At 33.9% G+C, this 18,954-nt stretch overlaps 2 protein-coding genes across 2 annotated transcripts; both read right to left on the bottom strand.

The window, feature by feature from the left end:
• Positions 1–644: 644 nt before the first annotated feature.
• On the bottom strand, positions 645–8,934 carry LOC132546442 (survival of motor neuron-related-splicing factor 30-like). The gene is made up of 7 exons (XM_060210154.1): positions 8,881–8,934; positions 7,945–8,010; positions 7,416–7,588; positions 6,959–7,046; positions 6,092–6,177; positions 4,401–4,527; positions 645–2,572 (listed from the first exon to the last, which is right to left on the bottom strand). The coding sequence occupies exons 1-7, from the start codon at positions 8,932–8,934 to the stop codon at positions 2,426–2,428; spliced, it is 741 nt and encodes a 246-aa protein (XP_060066137.1). The 3' UTR covers positions 645–2,425.
• A 2,819-nt stretch (positions 8,935–11,753) lies between these two features.
• On the bottom strand, positions 11,754–14,498 carry LOC132546440 (neo-calmodulin-like). Its single transcript, XM_060210152.1, has 4 exons — positions 14,441–14,498; positions 13,201–13,344; positions 12,191–12,436; positions 11,754–11,782 (listed from the first exon to the last, which is right to left on the bottom strand). Exons 1-4 carry the CDS (start codon positions 14,496–14,498, stop codon positions 11,754–11,756), a joined length of 477 nt encoding a protein of 158 aa, XP_060066135.1.
• Between the last annotated feature and the right edge of the window lie 4,456 nt (positions 14,499–18,954).

Genomic DNA, 18,954 nt, shown 5'->3' with positions numbered 1-18,954 from the left:
CCCATTGACCCCAATGTTCCTGTACCATTGATAAATTAAATATATATCTATATTTAAGTCTGTGTGACATATATATATATATATATATATATATCTATATCTAAATCTGTGTTATATATAAAAGTCCATTTTACATAGATATATACATACGCTGGAAATATGCATGTAAAACACATGGGATAAGTTGGCTGTACGCTCAGAACATGTTAGGCATAAGTTGAGTATGTTAGACTGTCGTTAGAACTACTATCATAATGTTAGCCATTCATTAGACACACGTCAGACACACGTTCATTATAAGCTCCTCTAACACTTGGTTTCCTGACCCACTCAATCTCAACATATGAGAAGTGTATTCGATGTATGAATAAAATACCTTCAAGGTACCTCTAGCGTGTTCAGCATATGAGGAACGTATGAGGAGCGAAAAATTCATATGTCAGCATACGCTGAAAATTTTTGTGCATGTTCAAAAAATTGTTTGGCAGTCAGCGTACATTAGCATACCCCGGCATACTAGAAACATATTCCAGCGTACCCCTAGCCTGTTTTAGCGTATGTACATTCCTCATACGCTGACTCTATACGCTAGAGTGTGACAGCGCCTTTAAGGAACAGAAAAGCATAAAAGAAATTTGAACATCTTGTATTACAACATTTTTAATTTGTACAAAACATAGTTCAAAAGCATGTACAGATTGATACTCTCATACTACTCACACCCTCCCTCAAAAGTTTTTACACTTGGCTTTCTTCACATAGCAACATCTCTTTCAAAACTTACGAGACACTTGACTGTATTATCCAATACACAAGGAACAAAATAGATAGCAAAAAAATATTAGAAAAAAAGTCTATTTAAAATCAATATTTGATTCAATCACACTGCATGTTATTTACCTCTGCCTACACCGCTTCTTTCTTCGTAGACATGTTAAGTGATCCTCATCAGAATTTCACAATTCAATTTGATATTACTGTACTCAAAATTCCAGTCTTTTCAGGGAATTCAAGACTCTATTTTGTTTTTTCTCTTTTTTTGTGTGTGTGTTTCAAACTGGTATTTCTTTCACTTTCACAAAATGTAATTTTGTTTGCACTGTTTTTCACTTTTTACTTCAACAGATAAATATATTTTCATAAATCCACTTTCTTTGAATTGCAGCTTCTCTTCAGAAGAAAACTAATACATGTACAGTGTACCTTGTGAAATTTAAAAGCCTGTTATACAAATAATCACTGAGTTGGATTTTACAAGACAACAGAGTAACACCATTGTGAAATTATAAAGTCATTACTACTAGATAATAGAGAAATCATTTATTCTATTCTCTATTCACTGTCATTTTGACTTTATCACATTTAAAAATCAAAAATGAAATATTAAAATCAATACCCGTCATTTTATATAATGGTTATTGTGATATATATTAAGAAGGTTAAGATCTCAATTCAAATTTTGTACAGCACTCAGTAAGGTTTTTTCATAAGTGATCTTGTCATTGATTTTTTTCTTTCAAAGAAATTTTCTTGAAATTATAGAATTCCTTTTTTGTGTGTGGAAAACAAGATTTCTACATCAACTATTGGATGCATGGACCCTTTTCTTTGCTTATTATGTGTAGATGTATGTAGTTTAAAGAAACAAATATATTATATACCAAAAGATCACTTGTGACTTTTAAACAATGTTTTTGAGGGTTTTTTTATATGATGTTGGGGAAATAATGACCACCCCACCCCTACCTTAATTTCTGAAATTTTGCAAATTTACTCCCAAAAAATTCCTACTCAATTCACCAATTTTCCTTCCCAAATGCGGCAAAAAATTGCCCAATTCCAAGCCAGTGGAAAACCCTGTTCTACGACAATGTATTCAGTTAATAATTGCGTACTAAATTTCTAAACACATTAAATAATTTATACAAAAATATTTTACTTATTGTGTGTGTTATCTACCATACCACAATAACAGGGTCCATTAGGTCACTACAATCTTACTACAGTTGTACTATGAATTAATGATGACAACCAATCTATTAACAATTGTCAATCTTTACATCCTTTCGTCCAGTTCTCATGCTGTATCTCCAGCTCACTTCAGTCCTGTTGTACTGAAGTTATATTGTTCTGCTGTTAAAATACAGCCACTTCTAATCTAGTTGTATTAATAAAATACTTTTAATGCATTCAAATCTGGCACATCAAATCTGAAAGTTGGCAACCCTGTTGCCAAACCTGTGAAACAGTCAAATATATGCAGGAGAGTCCAGTTGAACTTCGCTTCAAGTGGGATTCCCCACCAGCAGCCTCATTCTGATCTCCGACCTGCGAGATAGGAGATGCTACCTGCTTTTAATGGAAGCATATTTCATACTGAACTCCTCTCGCTTGAATTTTTGCGGAGTATTACGCATAGATACTTCTATTTTTTCCACTTCTCCTGTTGAGTAAATGAAGTCATTGGTCTCCCACTCACTCCACAAGTTCCGACACCAACACGGCCATTCACATGTTCTGTTGTCGCAAATATACTCTTTTTCACTCTTCCTTTGTTAGTTTTGGAAAATGTCTGAAAATAAAATAGGTAAATAAATCAATAATGCAGACAATCATTAATTTTGTGGTGAATATGAGGCGTGAAGTAAGAAATATGATGACACAGTTTTGGTATATGGGATTGATAGATTCTCTTACCCGGGACAGGTAAATCCATAGTTTTAACCTGTGAGAGATTTCCTTGTCCCTTGGGTTGATCGAGGAGGGATTCCCCTGTCAGGACAATTACACAGTAACAATTCACTGACTCCACTTCAATGATTCAATCATGTCGCCGAAGCATTGAGCCAACAAAAACACATTTGAAGTACCTAATAAAGCCAGCTTGGTTACAGAAAAAATTACCCCACTGCTGGTGAGTTAGGGCGATCTCAATCCTTGGGAAAAGATGTGTAAGTTTGCTAACCTAATCATCTTTCTTCTCGGGATGAGATCCCCTAATCTCATCTCCAAGGAAGGTTGAGGGTGAAAGAATCTGTTAATCTATTATTATTCAGGAATAACCAAATCTTTCACCAGCTCTGGAGGTAAGATAGGGGGATCAAAACCCTTGAAAAAAAATCTTTCACCTCCTCTGGAGGTAAGATGGGGGGATCAAAACCCTTGAAAAAAAATCTTTCACCTCCTCTGGAGGTAACATAGGGGGATCTCACCCCTCAGTAAAAATCAATTTTTAACCTCCTCCGGAGGTAAGATAGGGGGATCACAACACTTGGGAAAAAAAATCTTTCACCTCCTCTGGAGGTAAGATGGGGGGATCAAAACCCTTGAAAAAAAATCTTTCACCTCCTCTGGAGGTAACATAGGGGGATCTCAACCCTCAGTAAAAATCAATTTTTAACCTCCTCCGGAGGTAAGATAGGGGGATCACAACACTTGGGAAAAAAAATCTTTCACCTCCTCCGGAGGTAAGATAGGGGGATCACAACACTTGGGAAAAAAAAATCTTTCACCTCCTCTGGAGGTAACATAGGGGGATCTCAACCCTCAGAAAAAATAAATTTTCACCTCCTTTGGAAGTAAGATAGGGGGATTTCAACCCTCGGAAAAATTACTACAATGCAAACAAGAGTATTTTTACTCTATCTCACCAGCAAGGAAGTGACTGATTGTTTTTCTCCTCCTGTGTTTTTGTAGTCCTAATGCTTCACATCTTTGATGAGACATCATAGATATGATAAGGAGAATCCCAGTCTCAACCCTAGGGCACTCTCAACAATGTTAGAGGTTTAACACATTGATAAACTGCAGAAAGACACTATCAAAACTACAGATCCATCAATACACTCAGGCAGACTAATACCTCATATACATATGGGAGTACCCTGAAGCAAGACATGAAAATCTCACCAGTAAAAAGCCAGGATATACCTGACCTTGGAGAGAGAAAAATGGAATAACAGCACAAAATTTGGACTATATTTTCACCTTGTTAAACAAGACAACAATTATACTTTGACCAAGACTTGTGGTATTTTTGACATGTATGTGTTCATTCCTCCCTCTAAAAGATTGATATATCTAGTCAAGTGCTTACAAAGTCAGCTGCACACTGAGATCAATTAATCTGGAATACCTATTGATACTATGATGATTTTTTTCTTCGTGCACAAATCCATCAAAATTGCATAAAAATTTAATCAACTATTTTCCTTTTTAAATATGTCTATTCCTCTAATTTGTCTCTCTTTTTCAAAAAAGACAAATGTTGTGCAAAGATACTTACAGATTGAATGCAACAGAAAAAACCAGCGGGTGAGATTCCCTTGTCTCGTGTATGAGAATAACTTTTTATATAGACTAAAGTTTAAATGTATATATACACGCTAATGCTAGGTTACCTTGGAATTAAAATCCAACCATTTGTTTTTCTCTGACTCTCTTTCCTCCTCCATCTGTTTGAGACGTTGGGCCTTTTTTTGAGACTTCTTTCTCTTGTATTCCCTTTGTGATGCTATGAGATCCTTTCTGGGGAAACCAACAGTGACACAAGAGATCAGATTAAACAGAAATATTGATAAACGTACGAGGTATTATGTACCTCATTCTTTCTTGGACAAAAAATGAAGCGAAATGTGAAATTTAACCTGAAATGTGAAGTTTAAATATGAAGTTTAACCTGAATTGTGAAGTTTAAGTTAAGTTCAAAATCTGTCAAAAACTTGGTCTTTAATTTTATTCCATTATTTAACTACTGAGAACCTCCTGAAAATCTGCACGCTAAAACTGAGAAAATGGACCTGATGTCTGATCAAAGTTTTGAAAGAAAAACACAGGAGACAGGATGGACACTATTCCAGTGTCCCCATGGTAGAATAAAAATTTACTTAATGGATAACAGTTTGTGTATGTGTAATGCCTCTTTCCTTCCATTCTTACTTTTTTGTAACAGACCAACTCAAAAAATCTTACCCATTGTAGAGTTTGGGCCTTAGTCTTCTTTTTAGGAAGAAATATTCATGACAAAACTTTCTACCAAGTTAAAAGCATCTTTGAGACCCTCATGCCTGACTCTTTTACAACATTTTCGAAATATCAAATTTAGGCATTGTTCTCATGCATTACTTTTCTTCCTTCATTCATAAAGTAAGAATTTATCTACAAAATACAAAAACCTGATAATTCTGAAGTTCATCCTGACACAATAAGGACCTACCCTACCAGTTAATGCTAGTGTTGGGAGGATACAGTCTCATGATCAATCATTAGATCATCTCAATTAATCGATGATCAACTAATTAACGATTATGAGGAGAACATACAACTCCATTTTTGCAATGATGAATTGATAACATAAATAAAGAAGAATCTAAAAGTTAGAGTGTTATGTACTTTGCACTTCTTGCCCAGAAAGTCATGAAAAAAGGACTCCACCACTTTCATCAGATTTGTTCCACAAGTATTGGAAAATAATATGTATTAAGCGCTTAAGTGGTGATGTTAACTAGTTTTGTTCAACCATATGCTTGATCACTTCATAATGTTTGTTGATAGAATCGAAGATTGAAGACTTTTTCAGTGAAAGAGAGGGAAACACGAATGTCACAATTGATTTTACTGACAACTGAACTTGAAAAATTGATGTTGATTAATTAGTTAATCAGCGCAACCGACCAATACACAACGAAGTCAATTAATCAGAACATCACTAATTTTGATTGTAAAACATATTTAAAGATTATAATTATTGTAATGTGTCTAAAAAACAAAAGAACTTTTTTAATCACAGAGTTCTGAAATTTAGCCCATTCAGTAATTAATTCATATGAAGTCAACTTTATAAACCTACTGATGTTTGTGTCTATTAAAGATCTTGTTTTCATTGAATAAGACAAGTTCAAAGTGTATTTTATTTCGATTTGAGTCTCACTCAATAGCGATTCTGGAACAGCAATCCCGCAACTTATCATTTCCAATTCAAAAGAACAAGTTCACTGCTCACAATGATAATTCAATGAATGTTCCCATGAAAGTTAATAGTACACAAATGCTACATCCTCTGTATTTAATTCACAACTTGTTGTTGTCTTACTTTGACTGAGGTTTTTTCGTGTCTGTTGACCCAGGCTCTCCAGTGGCATAATGTCTCTCTGCGTCAGTGGGTTTTAAAAACTTTACCTGTAAAGACATAGGTGTATATATGAGACCGAACAATAGGTTATTTTGTACATCTGACAGTATGAACAATGAGACATTACAGAAGTTTACTAAAAGTTTGTAAACAATCTAATAGCTTCATATAAATTTGTTGGTTTGTTAGGTTTATTGCTCCGTGAAAAGCAAGAAAAAATATTTGCCCAAGAGACACAGCTACAACAGCAGAGCTCAGTCTGTGATTTTGGTTTACTGAGGAACACAGTTCCTAGGTTAAAGGGATTGAATCACTACTCTCTGATCTTCACATATGGTTGCAAATCCTGATGTTGTACGTAATTGCTATTGTCACCATCTCGTACAATGTACCAGTACTATATCACCCTCTAAATATAAATCATGGTCAAAAGACAAAATCAAAGTTTTCAGACAAATTTCCTGGTACTTATAGCATAAATTTGCAAAACTAAAATTACACAAAGATAAGATTGGGATCCCCTCATTCCATCCACTTTTGACCTTTCACTGCTGACCATTTTAATATTATGGAGTAGAACTTGATGTTATGGTACTATAGAATAAGCATGATGCCAATTTGTTAAAAGGTTCTCAAGAAATGATATTGATTCCCAACAGAATGCAGCATGATATGGAATGTACACTGACATCTCTCACCTAAAATGTCGGAACATAAAAACAGTTAAGTAAAAAGGCTATAAATCTATAAATTTTCTTAGAACAAATAAACGTTGCTTTCTGGATGAGTGATTATTATGTGACAAGATACAGTAGAATAAACCTTTACCTCGGTCACATCTGTGTTTCCATAGTCATTAAACTTGACTGTGCATGTCCCATCCTCCAACACCTCATCTACTGTTGCTTCGTAATACCTGTTCAAATAGTTACACCAGTTAATCAAACTGGCTACCAGTGACTCATTCTAGGGAGATATGGGATTATGCTACGTTTACATTGTCTACAGTAAATTGATAGTGCCAATACAGTGTATTTTACTGACAGCAAATCATGCTAATTGCAGTGAATTTTAATCCTGAAATCATAAGAACACACATGAATAAAAATGAGGCACAATACTTTAAAACTCCATCACCTGTCATAAAATATTCATTTGTTTAAAAAGTTTACAAAGATTTAAAATGTTCAAAGGTTTCTTATTTTAGAACTGTTTGCTGATATTCGGATAAATACATGATTTTTATACTTTCTAAAAGAAATTTAATGAATATAAAATTACTCACTGGCCATCCTCCGAGTACATGGCCATACACATGTCACCAGATTTCCAAGCATGTTGAATGTTTTCTGCTTTTGTCTCTGTTTCCTCACTGCTCGGCCCCGCTTCCAATAATGTAGCTCCACCTAAGATAGCTTTCTGTTGGCCAACTAACTCAGTAGTCAGGTCAATTACTTCCTGCGAAAGCATTTGAGTGTATGTATTAGCTTTCTCTTAAAATCAACTTATTCTCTCAGATACAATTTTAAGATAATTCATGCAATGTGATTATAACATGAATGAGTTTTCAAAAATACAAAGATCAAGTAAATTTACATCAGGATTTTCCATACTTTTGTTAGCAGTAGGCTGTGTAGTGAAAGTAGGAGGCCGGCCTGCCGTGTAAGTGTAGTCGTGTACGGAACATTATTACGGAACTGGATTGGTGTAGACGGCCAAATGATCAAAGTAGCCAGTCAAATTGGCCGACGACCGGCTCTTATGAAAAACCCTGTTACATACATAATTTGTTTGTTAATAACTTTTTAATTTACCTGTAAATCCTTTTTCAGTTTAAGAAGATCTTCATTATCTGCATCATTAGTTAAAGAAGCTTCCACCTAAAATTAAAAAAAAATTATATCTTTCACACAAACCACATTTCATTTAGTGCAATTAACCAGCGCTAGAATAACTAAACTGAAAAGTGAACAGTGTAATACCAGTGGAGGTGTAATTTGTTTTTCTGACTGAAGCAAAACTATTGACCTCAACATTAATTTTGTGTCAATATAAAAAAAAATCTATCAACTTGATGAAATAATCACTAAGGTACCATCACGTACAGGTATTGAATGTTTAATATGTGATATGATAGTTATTATGCTGATAAAATAGCAGGAATGCTTTAAAAAAAGACTCACATTGAAAGTTACAGCTATTTTAGAAACGTAATAAGTTAACAAGTATCGTTTTAAATATAGATTTAAATATATCATATTACAACGATATATAATGTCAATCCTATATAATGTTCAGTAAACAATGAATCGTGAAATATAAATTGTATGATTTTCATCAAACATATATGTCCGGAACGTCTCGAATTTTATATCGTCAAAACTGGAAACGCGGTACCAATAAGGAAATTTGATAGTTTACTTATTCGTTCTATGTAAGTTATTGAACTTATTTCTGTCGTGCTTGTGTATATAAAATCATGGTAGATCAAGACACAGAAATTTTAATTTGATCCAGTTTTTTTTTAAAAGAAGATACCATTGCATAATGTAAACAGCTCACGATCGACAATGCAATATTGAAACAACAGGACGACAACAGAACGTTTGTCTCCCATGTGATCGCGTGAATTTCTTTGTTTTATAACGTTTACAAGAAAAGTAATGGTGTTTCTTCCGTATAAAGTATGTCTAAATTATTTAATGTTTCTATTAAGAGCCGTTGTTTGGCCGAACACAGCTCTAACTTACCTGTTGAAGCTGTAGTTTGTATGTCGCCAAATTTGACTGCAGGTCATCCGCCATCTTGCTTTTTGAGTAACAACTAAATTAAGACTTCAAGCGGAGAAAAAGTTCCGGAAAAACAAATACAAACTGTGTTTCTCTTCCGTTTAATAATTACATTATTGTCATATGTCATTTTAACTAAATATTGGACTATCTCTGTCAATAAGTAATCTGATAAATTATCAGGCCGGGAATACATGATCTATAACAAAATTCTGATATACATTACAATAATTTATAAAACGAATACAATGTATAAATGTTACGAAGTGAATTACTTCCCTTAAATGGTATCTCGACTGGAAAATAGACTTTTACATGGTTTGGAGTTTCAGTTTCTCATTCAAACTGAATAATCATTTCTTCTAAATATCTATGTTTTAAGGAATAAAATATTTGAAAAATAGGAAAGAGGCCAGATTCATTTTTCTCTTCTGACTCCCTGTCTGCACCGAAATAATTTAGAAACAAAGAATTTTTTTTAAGGTTTTTGCTTTTGTTTTTTTTCATTTTATAATAATACTACACAAAGTCAAAATATTGATTGCGAGTGAAAATGAAAAAAATAACCTTGCTTTCTGTGTGTGATATATTATTAATGTACAGAATCATCCTTTACAATACGCAAACCAACCAGACGGACGCTCTATCTGATAGATCTGGTCGCCGGCGATCAACCAAGCCAAATTCCGCTACCTTCCAAGGCTACCTCCTTTTCCCGCCAAGTCTGCGCGCCACAACTATTTACAACTCATGTCAGGGTACCCTTTCGTCAAGCAACAAGAGTTGATCACGAGCACCAAATATCGGAAATAAGGGCGGGAAAATGCACGGCCAGACCGAACTCTTTGACGCTATCCATTTACAAATTCTCTAGATCCTGTTAGAATATTTTAACACGGTCATAATGTTCATATCCTCAATTTTTATAGTGTGATTAGAAATAGACGATAACTACAAGTTTTTTTCTGTCTTGCCTATAGGATAGATGAATATGGATCTACCCTGGTAGGTGGTTATTACGAACTTCTAAAAACTCCCATTCTCTTAGTATCAACCATACAGGAGTGTCATTTTTACCAAATATTGATCTAATCTTAAAACCTCTGAAAACTTACAAGACCAATGTGTTGGTTCATATTCACATGTACTGTCATAAAAAATGTCGGACACGCTCTCACAGCAACGACTACATAAACATATTGCTGGAATTAAACAGATGATAAAAGTGCAATTGAAGCTATTCGATAGATTCAGCTCCATGTGATCATCCACCTGTATTTTTCAGCAATCGCGAAAACACAGATAACGTTAATAGTGATATCAGTCTAATGGGATCTTGTTATCGTTGTTAATAGATATTTTACGAATAAGTAATTCTTTTAGCTTTGCCTTGTCGTTACTGTGTATTTCTAGGTAGATCAGGGAATAGCAGTTATCCATATTGGATGCTGTTTATGTTTCCCTTATAAATCTTCCTCAAATACGTCCGTTAACTTAATTTTGTTTCAATATAAGAATTTATCACAAATCGATAAAAATGAGATAATACTTAATCAGATCTCATGACTACATTATTGTAAGTTTAAAAATAATGCTGACAAGCGTCCATCTTTGGTTTCGATAGTAAAATGTTGTGATAGCTATTTCTTAGATAGTATTGAATGAATCTTTACAATTTTTTCTTGGTTTCCAAATGTCTATTCTTTAATTGAAATGATTTAAAAATAAATAAATAAATAAATTTTAAAATATGGCCAACAGGTGGCCATCTTTGATATTGACATCTTTGCTTGTTTTCCCACCCAATACGTATCATAAGTATGTGTTAAATTTTTTATCATTGAATGAAAATATTGTTTAAATTAAGATTTGCTTTCACTATTTCAGAAATAACAGGACTTATTTTTCCCTTACTTAACAACAGCCGATTCATTCATGTTTTAATGCTTACTAATTACTGTACGAGCTTATAGAAGAGGAAAGAGATATAGTTAATTTTTCATTTCTAAATAGTGACATCACTGCTTCTCCCATTTATGTCGTTAAAATGTAACAACTGGTTCGATGTTCAAGAGCTTATTACGATTTTCGTGCAAGATGTCAACAGCTGATGGATAATCTGACAACGCATGCTTTCGACAAACGTAGGTTATCGCAGATATTAAGGAGGTTTTATACCGTCACTGTGACCTCACTGGAAAATATTTTTTGTGTGATATGAAGTATACCGTCTTCGATGCTCGAAAGTGTGCTTGATGGCTCCGTTTTTGTTCACATTCTCATTGGCAAAGGTTATTTGCTTGTCAAAACTTACACGGCAGATGACGTCGATGAAGCAGAAGATGCTTATCCTTTCAGAACACCTGAGTTCATTTTCCTTGTAATTGTTTCAGTTGTCTCCGTGCAAGTTTTCCCTTTTTCATATTTTACCCTCTATTAATTTTTTTGAGTTTGAAAAAACCATTGTGTTGAATTGTTGATATCTTTTTGTAACAACTATATAGTTCTCACGATTTGAATTATACATGATAATAAGACAAACAGTCAAAGAGTGTGGACTTGCTTTAATGACACAAGAGAAAATTATTGAAATTTGTACAGAAATGAGAGCGTATACATACACTATTTTTAAATCCCTTTTATATAGAGTGCAGCATTCTCGAGAGCTATTCATAGTCCGTTATTGACAGCTTCCGTCCTAGACTCTTGTTTAGTTGTGAAAACTTTCCAGCTGAAGACATAACTGTTCAGTACCGTTATTGTTTCAGTATGTTCCAAATGCTAATATGGTAAACTAATTCCCGTGTGCTTCTAGAGGGGAGATAACTGTCTTGTCACGACGCTTTGAAGGCGTTCAGGAACTCTGCAAATAGATAAAGTATAATGAAAATTATTCAACAATAAATTTTTGCTATTGTTTTAGAGAGAAGCTTATAATTTACAATCTTTATAGTCATCAAAAACTTAGGCTCCACAGATGGTACATTCATTGAAAGTGTCGTAACGATTATGAAGATGAAATTTACCGCATACAACTGTATTAATGACTGAAAATGTCATATGCCAAGGCAATCATTTCAAAAGGCAACTATTTACGAGAGACAGAAATATATGACATATCTGTCACCGTTTCGATCCAAATGTCCGTGCATTTTAAGCACGTATAAAACTTCTACGAACTTATAACCCTGACCTCTCCTAGAAACCTTGACCCTTCCGTATGTTTATAATTTAACCTTTTACCTTTCGTATGTTTATAACCTTTACTCACCTTCCAGATCAACTTTCCCGTTTTTGTCAGCGTCCACCATTGCGAACATTTCCTCAGCCTCCTCGTCAGTGAGACTTTCCCCTATACTACAGAGAACCTTCCGGAGCTCTTCAAGGTCCAATGATCCGTCGCCATTTTTATCAAATCGTTTAAAAGCATCTTTTAGAATATCATTCTGGTACTCAAGGGCTAAAATATGGATTTTCATAATGTTTTCAAATTCCTGGTATTCCACACTTCCACTACCTGAAAAAATAACAAAGACCAAAACATAAATACAAAAAGATATACAGAATGTTGAAACTGGCATGAAATCGTTTGAAAACGGTAAAGGCTAGAAAGACTGAAAACAGTATCTCGTCCAACCCAGCCTAGATATCCTTATAACAAGCCAAGGAACCAGCTACTCATTGTATCATAGTTTATCTAGGACATAACCCAACATTTGATTAGCCCAGCGAATTTCTCCGCATCGATAACTCATTTTTGCAAGAGCTGTAATGGTAATTGATGATGAAAATGCAATATGACGTCACTAACATAATAAAAAAAAGTGATTGACATCACTAACCATATCGGCACGTCATACAAAATTGTATTTCTAAATTATGTCAACCCAAGTGAAATATCGCGAGAGCGAGATCAATGATAACAGTGAATATGATAGACGACGAAATATTATATAAGTAAAGCTAATTGCATATGCTAGCCAAATCGTTTTACTAGGATTTATCTGGTGTCATCTTCCGACGATGGTCTGGTGTAAGACGAATACAGCTCTAGAACAATGTATTGGTAATACTTTACTTTCGATCTATATCTTTAGTGAAATATAAATATAAAGAAGATAAAAAATGCCCTTGAAAACGGAGTGTTCAAAAAGGCGACTCAATGCTAAACAAATACTTCAATGTCTTTGAACGTTTCACAGAATATAAGATATAAAATCGCACGTAAATGCTTTGATTTAGAATGACGCCTCTAAATATAAAGAAGATTCTAAAACTTACCGTCCATATCGTTTTCATTGATCATTCGTTCAGCCTCCTCTTTGGTGGGATTCCCCCCGCTCAGCTGCATAGACCGCATCAGGTCATTAACCCCGATCTTTCCGTTTCCGGTGGTGTCGATCAGACGGAAAATTCGCTTTATTTCTGTAACGCAAACATGAAACATTGTATTTACTGACCACTAAACAGGATACATTTAATGACCACTAAACATGATACATTTACTGACCACTAAACATGATACATTTACTGACCAATGAACATGATACATCTACTGACCACTAAACATGATACATTTACTGACCACTAAACATGATATATCTACTGACCACTAAACACGATACATTTACTGACCACTAAACATGATATATTTACTGACCACTAAACAGGATATATTTACTGACCACTAGACATGATATATTTACTGACCACTAAACATGATACATTTACTGACCACTAAACATGATATATTTACTGACCACTAAACATGATATATCTACTGACCACTAAACATGATATATTTACTGACCACTAAACATGATATATTTACTGACCACTAAACATGATATATCTACTGACCACTAAACATGATATATTTACTGACCACTAAACACGATACATTTACTGACCACTAAACATGATACATTTACTGACCACTAAACATGATACATTTACTGACCACTAAACATGATATATTTACTGACCACTAAACATGATATATTTACTGACCACTAAACATGATACATTTACTGACCACTAAACATGATATATTTACTGACCACTAAACATGATACATTTACTGACCACTAAACATGATATATCTACTGACCACTAAACAGGATATATTTACTGACGACTAAACATTAAATACTGTATGCAGGGACCTCTGAATGTGAAACATTATCACGGACCACTAATTGTTAACTATTGAATGTATTCGTTGACTTAAAATACTGTATATTATAGTAGATTATATAGAGATTACATGTATTTAGAAGGATTCTAAAGAGGCAGCGGAACTCACACAATAACTACTTATAATATGTTCAGAAAGACAAAATCTCACATTAAATATTAACCCCAATGGCGTACCAAATCAGCATATTCCTATTTTGCAAATAAAAATTCAATTTTTTTCGTTATTTTCTCAAAACAGGTCGATTGATGAAATGGATTTGTAAAATGGCTTTTACTATGGTACAAGCAGAATAGCGTTAGCAGGAAGTGACGTTAAACATACCTTTTCTTGCCTCATCTGTGAGTTCGCCCTCCTCGTCAGTTATACTGGACTGGGCCATTCTCGGGTCGTCCTGCCTCGTCAACCAGTGGTAGCACTGACAGGTGACCGACGTCTGACAAAGTCCTGAAATAATAGACACGTTTAAAACAAAACAATACAATAAAAGTTGATGATAAGGGGCAAAATATTAACCAAAGGCAAAAATCACTGTAGAAAATTGCAAGAGGAAAATGTTCATCTAAGTATGTAATGTCACGCTCTCAAATGGGAACCAGGTTCACATAGCCACTGGGCAATAATATATTCCCTATGACGTCAGGATGGCGGCAATTAAACTTTTCCCTAAATCTTCATCAACTGACATCTGTTGAAACACTGTGTGGTAAGTTGAATTATCAGAAGTCGACATTTCATGGAAATAGTTCAATTTGAACAAAGTCCTACACTACTGAATTAGCTGTGGTAAGCAAATACTGTAGATCTAGGGAGCAGGTAAGTTACTACTAAGAAATGGAAAATTGAAAAAAGGGAATTCTAAATCAAAATCCTTAGGTTTGTGGTAAAACAATGATTGTACAAATTCACACAATTATATTTTGAAGCTGCAGCAGCTTAGTCGATAAAGCGATAGGAGATGTAAGGTTCACTTCCTGTTCATGTGGTTTGTTGTTGATCAGAAACTTACACTGTACATGTTCATTAATCTATGCGCAGGAATTTTTATTGGTGTATTTCTTGGTGAAAAAGGACATTCGTCTGACGTTATCATTATTACACGACGTGTTTTATTTGATGTAGATTAAACTGCTAACTAATGACGTAATCGGCGAATTATGCATTGAATGCGTCCAGCACATGTATCACTATTGTAATATAACTTTCGTTGTAACATAGATTTTCATTGGTTATTCCGGTCAGAAATCGGTGATGATGTAATGACATGGTCAATAACGTTACATGTACGTCATGGATAAAAATGGCACAAAAAGTGACTGCCTCCGTTTGATTATAGTATCCACATTTTAACTTTAAACTTGTAAAAATAAGACATTTTTGATTGATGTAATAAAAAAGTGTCTTAATTTTATCTTCCTGTTGTAAGAAATTAATTACATAACTGCCTTGTTATTCAGCGAATATCCATGTTAGGATTTTTGTCTATACCCATGTTTAATATACAGTAGTCCATTGTTCGGCTTCTTTCATAAATGGAAACTCATGTACGATCATATAACTATTAAATTTGCCTCAATTTTTTTTATCTATTCTTTGCTTGTAAAGGCTCGTAAAAATAAAAAGCTTCTAAGATAAGTTTTACAAAATCTCTATGAAATAGAAAAAATAATTAAAGTCACACACACACACACACACGCACGCACGCATATATATATATATATACGTCAACCTTATTTTGAACACTGCGGTTGAGTCGAACTTCGGATAAGTCAAATTATTTTCCACGGTCCCTTGAATTTCGAGATAACGAGCTTCGACTGTACATATATGTGATTTACTGTTTCCGTTCATTTGACAAGTGTAATAGGTCATACCTACACAATTTTTGTGTTTATTGTAAGGAAATTGCTCCCTGCCTTACCTTAACAAACAATATGGCCAGGTTTACCGTTTCTCATTGTCGTCCTTAGATCCCTCTATATATTTAGTTTATTTAATCAGTTAATTCTCGTGAGACTGATCAGGTCTGGTAGATTGACAAAGTAAAGCTACTTATCACGAATCAACCGATACAATTGTATGTTATTCCAACAGTGATAGAATGTTAAATGTCAACTTCTAAAAGTTAAATCCGTTGTTTGTTTACAGCATGCCTATGAGAACCTACACTGTTGGTATATAATTACCGAAGACAGTAAGGCTTTACTGCTGAGGCATGTTAACATATCTAATGGAAAGCTTAATCTTTGGATTATTAAGTTTTATGAGAGAAAAAAACAACGACCAACATTCGCTTCCGTCGGGCAAGGCATTTAATACCTTGTTGTTTACTGAAGACAACATTATATTTACTGGAGACAACACTATATTTACTGGAGACAACACTATATTTACTGGTTTACTGAAGACAACATTATATTTACTGGAGACAACACTATATTTACTGGAGACAACACTATATTTACTGGTTTACTGAAGACAACACTATATTTACTGGAGACAACACTATATTTACTGGTTTACTGGAGACAACACTATATTTACTGGTTTACTGGAGACAACACTATATTTACTGGTTTACTGGAGACAACACTATATTTACTGGTTTACTGGAGACAACACTATATTTACTGGTTTACTGAAGACAACACTATATTTACTGGTTTACTGAAGACAACACTATATTTACTGGTTTACTGAAGACAACACTATATTTACTGGAGAAAACACTATATTTACTGGTTTACTGGAGACAACATTATATTTACTGGTTTACTGGAGACAACACTATATTTACTGGTTTACTGGAGACAACACTATATTTACTGGTTTACTGGAGACAACACTATATTTACTGGTTTACTGGAGACAACACTATATTTACTGGTTTACTGGAGACAACACTATATTTACTGGTTTACTGAAGACAACACTATATTTACTGGTTTACTGAAGACAACACTATATTTACTGGTTTACTGAAGACAACACTATATTTACTGGTTTACTGAAGACAACACTATATTTACTGGTTTACTGAAGACAACACTATATTTACTGGTTTACTGGAGACAACACTATATTTACTGGTTTACTGAAGACAACACTATATTTACTGGTTTACTGAAGACAACACTATATTTACTGGTTTACTGGAGACAACAGTATATTTACTGGTTTACTGGAGACAACACTATATTAACTGGACACAACACTATATTTACTGGAGACAACACTATATTTACTGGTTTACTGAAGACAACACTATATTTACTGGTTTACTGAAGACAACACTATATTTACTGAAGACAACACTATATTTACTGGTTTACTGAAGACAACACTATATTTACTGGTTTACTGAAGACAACACTATATTTACTGGTTTACTGAAGACAACACTATATTTACTGGTTTACTGAAGACAACACTATATTTACTGAAGACAACACTATATTTACTGGTTTACTGGAGACAACACTATATTTACTGAAGACAACACTATATTTACTGGTTTACTGAAGACAACACTATATTTACTGGTTTACTGAAGACAACACTATATTTACTGGTTTACTGAAGACAACATTATATTTACTGGTTTACTGAAGACAACACTATATTTACTGGAGACAACACTATATTTACTGGTTTACTGAAGACAACACTATATTTACTGGAGACAACACTATATTTACTGAAGACAACACTATATTTACTGGTTTACTGAAACAAACAACACTATATTTACTGGTTTACTGGAGAAAACACTATATTTACTGGTTTACTGAAGACAACACTATATTTACTGGTTTACTGAAGACAACACTATATTTACTGGTTTACTGAAGACAACACTATATTTACTGGTTTACTGGAGACAACACTATATTTACTGGTTTACTGGAGACAACATTATATTTACTGGTTTACTGAAGACAACATTATATTTACTGAAGGCAACACTATATTTACTGAAGACAACACTATATTTACTGGTTTACTAGAGACAACAATATATTAACTGGTTTACTGGAGACAACACTAAATTTACTGGTTTACTGGAGGCAACATTATATTTACTGGTTTACTGGAGACAACACTATATTTACTGGTTTACTGAAGACAACACTATTTACTGGTTTACTGGAGACAACGTTATATTTACTGGTTTACTGAAGACAACACTATATTTACTGGTTTACTGAAGACAACACTATATTTACTGGAGACAACATTATATTTACTGGTTTACTGAAGACAAAACTATATTTACTGGTTTACTGAAGACAACATTATATTTACTGGAGACAACACTATATTTACTGGTTTACTGGAGACAACACTATATTTACTGGAGAAAACACTATATTTACTGGAGACAATAGTATATTTACTGGAGACAACACTATATTTACTGGTTTACTGAAGACAACATTACATTTACTGGTTTACTGGAGACAACATTATATTTACTGGAGACAACACTATATTTACTGGTTTACTGGAGACAACACTAAATTAACTGGAGACAACACTATATTTACTGGAGACAACACTATATTTACTGGAGACAACACTATATTTACTGAAGACAACACTATATTTACTGGTTTACTGAAGACAACACTATATTTACTGAAGACAACACTATATTTACTGGTTTACTTCAGTATACGATATTCAATGGTTTATTTGTGAGCAGATATTTACTTGTTTACATGAGAGTACCTTATTCAGTGTCACCGATCCTAGCTGAATACCTATAGACCCATGTATTACATTTCATTACAGCACCAGGGTGAGAATTATCCTTCAAAATTATTACCTTTCAACCA

The sequence above is a fragment of the Ylistrum balloti genome, unplaced genomic scaffold (assembly GCF_031769215.1).
Source record: "Ylistrum balloti isolate Yb309-2 unplaced genomic scaffold, AGI_CSIRO_Ybal_v1 Utg369890, whole genome shotgun sequence".
Classification (NCBI taxonomy): Eukaryota; Metazoa; Mollusca; class Bivalvia; order Pectinida; family Pectinidae; genus Ylistrum; species Ylistrum balloti.
Note: the sequence above shows the minus strand (reverse complement) of the source record. Positions and strands in the feature narration are given on the sequence as shown.

Coding starts and splice junctions, on each gene's coding strand:
- LOC132546440 (XM_060210152.1), bottom strand. CDS start 14,498: ATGGCCCAGTCCAGTATAACTGACGAGGAGGGCGAACTCACAGATGAG. Junction 12,437..13,200: donor CAATGAAAACGATATGGACG/GTAAGTTTTAGA, acceptor TTATTTTTTCAG/GTAGTGGAAGTGTGGAATAC. Junction 11,783..12,190: donor CGGGAAAGTTGATCTGGAAG/GTGAGTAAAGGT, acceptor ATCTATTTGCAG/AGTTCCTGAACGCCTTCAAA.
- LOC132546442 (XM_060210154.1), bottom strand. CDS start 8,934: ATGGCGGATGACCTGCAGTCAAATTTGGCGACATACAAACTACAGCTT. Junction 7,047..7,415: donor ATGTACTCGGAGGATGGCCA/GTGAGTAATTTT, acceptor CTATTTGAACAG/GTATTACGAAGCAACAGTAG. Junction 2,573..4,400: donor GGTTGGATTTTAATTCCAAG/GTAACCTAGCAT, acceptor TTTTATTTTCAG/ACATTTTCCAAAACTAACAA.